At 42.0% G+C, this 3,329-nt stretch overlaps 1 protein-coding gene across 1 annotated transcript in view; it reads right to left on the bottom strand.

Annotated features, from left to right (window-relative positions):
• Positions 1-1,039: 1,039 nt before the first annotated feature.
• The window catches only part of LOC102214756 (gastrula zinc finger protein XlCGF8.2DB-like), a 3,651-nt gene continuing 1,361 nt past the window's right edge, over positions 1,040-3,329 (bottom strand). The window contains exon 2 of the mRNA XM_005749361.2: positions 1,040-2,060. Coding sequence (XP_005749418.1) covers positions 1,069-2,060 — 992 coding nt within the window. The 3' untranslated portion in view covers positions 1,040-1,068. The remainder of the gene's footprint in view (positions 2,061-3,329) is intronic.

The raw sequence follows: 3,329 nt of genomic DNA, 5'->3' as shown, positions 1-3,329 counted from the left end.
AAATATTTTAATGTCAGTTTTTCAAAAGCTGCAGATTGGTTTTTATGTCTTTCTTTCAGGTACTTTATCAGCTGGTTTATGTCATGGCGTTAGCTCAAACCCACAGATGTTGCTTCATGTTGTTTGCCCCTTGAATAATTTACAAAAATCTGAATGTTTCATTTAGTCTTTAACAGCTTCACTTAATTATGAACGCAGTGCAAATAATTGTTCTGTATAATGTTTCAGAGGAGTGGTGTAATATTCAATGTAAGAAACAAATTATTAAATTATCATTAAATTATTAACGTAAAGCAGCAGAAAAAACATGAAAAGAAAGATCGAGAGACAAACGTCTCCTCCTGGACAGGTGAGCTGCTTCCTTTCCCCATGATGCCTATTGTTACACCCTGCTTAAAAGCAAGGTTGTATCTGGGGTGGGGTGTGACACAAAGTGAAAAGAAAACTATTAACTGCCACACAGTTAACGTGGCACTTAAAAGTATTTCACAACCAAACGACCCAATGAGGCCCAAAATCCACTGTGGTTCACAATTATCTCTGTAAAGGCACACCTTTTTTGCCCGAACCACTGTAGCACATCCCAGAGAAAAGCAAAGGGAAAGGGGGCGTGGCATTTTGAGGCGGCAGTCTTGATGCAGTGCTGACGAGTTGCACCACATCTCAGCTGCAGCTTGTGAGACAGACCTGGAACACAGAAGGAGGAGAAAGAGCTCTCTCACATGGGGAGACCCCCGGTCAGCGACCGTAACACCTATCAACAAACTATCATTGCTGTATGTGGCTAATAGCTTAGCATTCTGCTAACTATGATCACTAGAGTCTCGAGCTTCACTTGTACAGAGACGCAAATAATAAAGTTTTTCCTCAGCTGGTTTCTCACCATGTGGGGAAAATCGATTTAAAACATGAACATGTTGGTGGTGCGCAGAGAACTTCTGTTTCAGGAGTTTTGTCCTCACCATCATTGTGAGGAAAAATTATATCAAAAAATTATATCTCAGGATGTGAAAAAAAAATACAATTTAGCCTACACCCTGTTTAGCTCCTGGTTGATTCGGAGCTTCATCAGTCTGCGGAGCAGCTGATGTTCTTTCCTGTGATAAATGACTTTCTCACGTGAGTCGTCATGTGCTTTTTCACATGTGTGACGTTATAAAATCTTTTCCCACACAGCGAGGAGCTGAAGGCTTTCTCTTCAGCGTGACTCTTCAGATGCTGTTTGAGACTCCGGCTGTGAGTAAATCTTCTCCCACACTCGGAGCAGCTAAAAGCTTTTTGTCCCGTGTGGATCAACATGTGAGAATTGAGGTCGGCGTTGCGGCCGAATGTTTTGCTGCACCTGGAGCAGCTGTAGGGTTTTTCTCCCGTGTGGATGCACAGGTGTTGTTTCAGATTCCCGCTGTGTGTGAATGTTTTACTGCAGAACTTGCAGCTGAATGGTTTCTCCCCCGTGTGAGTCCTCCGGTGGTTTATTAGCGTTGTCTTGTCTTTAAAGCTTTGTCCACACTCAGAGCAGCTGAACGGTTTCTTTTCCGTGTGAATCCCCATGTGTCTCTGCAGGTTTCCACTGTCCACAAATCTTTTTCCACACTGAGAGCAGCTGACAGGTTTCTCTCCTGTGTGGGTTCTCAGGTGTCTGCTCAGATTTCTGCTGTGACCAAAGTTTCTCCCACAGACAGAGCAGCTGAATGGTTTCTCATCAGCATCACCTGATGCCCGAGGCGCTGCAGGTTCACGGCTCTGCTCACACTCATCAGAATCACTGACGTCTGTGTCTGAAGAGCCTGAAGTTTTCCTGTCAGGCTGTAGATCTGGATCAGGCTCTGGTCTTCCCACAGAGTCACTGACCTCCTCAGTCCGTCTGTGATAAAGCTGTGAGGATTCAGGTTTCTCTTCACCCTCCTCACTCTTCACAGGGGCAGGGCTGGAAGTGAGCTGGGCGATGACAACCTCCTCCTGTTCGTCTTTAATGTCTGGGTCCTCCCGGTCCACACTGGAGCTCCACTCCTGCTCCTCTTTTTCACCAATGACCACTTTTTGGACACCCAGAGGTAAACCTGAAACACAAACATTAATATTGAGTTCATTTTGTCCTGAAACCAGAAAATTTTCACAAAGTGACAGTTACTTTTTGTGGATAATGAACATATTTTTACATGACCATGACAATTAATATGACTTTTAGGGGTATATATATATATATCTCGTATTTATTCAGGACTTGTTTTCAGTTGATCAGCTTTTCTCCTGTCTCCTCACCTGCTCTGTGCGCTGGTGGGAGGAGCTAAGTGGAGGTGACATACCATCAGAGAGAAGCTAGCGTCATGCTAGTGTTAGCTTATCATCAGCAGCGAATCTGTTTCCAGCAGCAGCAATAAAACTCACCTTCTTTTCTCGGTTCCAGTTCCATCTTTAAATCAACTTCCGGTGGTTCACAGTGTCGGGCCACCTATATGTGTACTTTTAAGGGAAACACGACACAGTAGGAGTAGGTATTGATTTATAAATACTACTGTGTTTATAAACTAAGCTGTAGTGTTTGCACAAACCAAACACTAAATAAGAACTCATCACTGTGCAATAGACATTTAGCGGAACCTAGCTAGTTCTATCTAACTGTCTGTATGTCTCTAACTAACTTGGCAGCCTGTTCTCTTTGTCTTGATAATACTTTCTTTAACGATTGAAGACATTTTGGGGTCAACGTAAAAGAAAGGCAGATGTGAAATGTAAAATTTAGGTCAGAGGTTAAATGTGACAAGGTTTCTATTTATTGACAACAAACACTTCCAAGAGTCATAGTTTCTGAGTTATAAGGCTTTTTGTCAGTTGTTTGTCAGTCCTTTAAGAGTCTCTAAAAAAGCCGATGTTTCAAGACTTCCCCTGTGTCTTTAGACATGTTTTAGGTTTCATGTCTTTCAATATCAAAACCAATCCTACAATGTCAGTAGGTAATGAATCAGTCAAACATTGTGTCTTTTACAACAGGATAGCAGTGTGTTCACCCTGCAGTGTTTAGTCATAAAGTACATTTTTGTTATGTCCTGTCCAGCTTTTGAAGGACATATTTTGCTCATCATTAGGAAAGATTAATTTATATTTTCTGAGCTATTAACTGGAATTACAGGTTCTAGAACAAAGTTGTAGTTTATTTTGTGAATACAGCAAAGCAAAAATGTGCTCAGTGTCACTCTTCAAAACACCAGGAGGAAATATTTAACAAATTAACCAAGTCAAAAAAAGCAAGCTCTGTGCAGTTTGGAAAGGCCCAGAGCCAAAACATTTGTCACTAACTGGGAGAATCATCACACAGATGCTACAGGCAG

The sequence above is a fragment of the Pundamilia nyererei genome, unplaced genomic scaffold (genome assembly GCF_000239375.1).
Source record: "Pundamilia nyererei isolate P.nyererei 1_Seehausen unplaced genomic scaffold, PunNye1.0 scaffold00242, whole genome shotgun sequence".
NCBI classification, from domain to species: domain Eukaryota; kingdom Metazoa; phylum Chordata; class Actinopteri; order Cichliformes; family Cichlidae; genus Pundamilia; species Pundamilia nyererei.
Note: the sequence above shows the minus strand (reverse complement) of the source record. Positions and strands in the feature narration are given on the sequence as shown.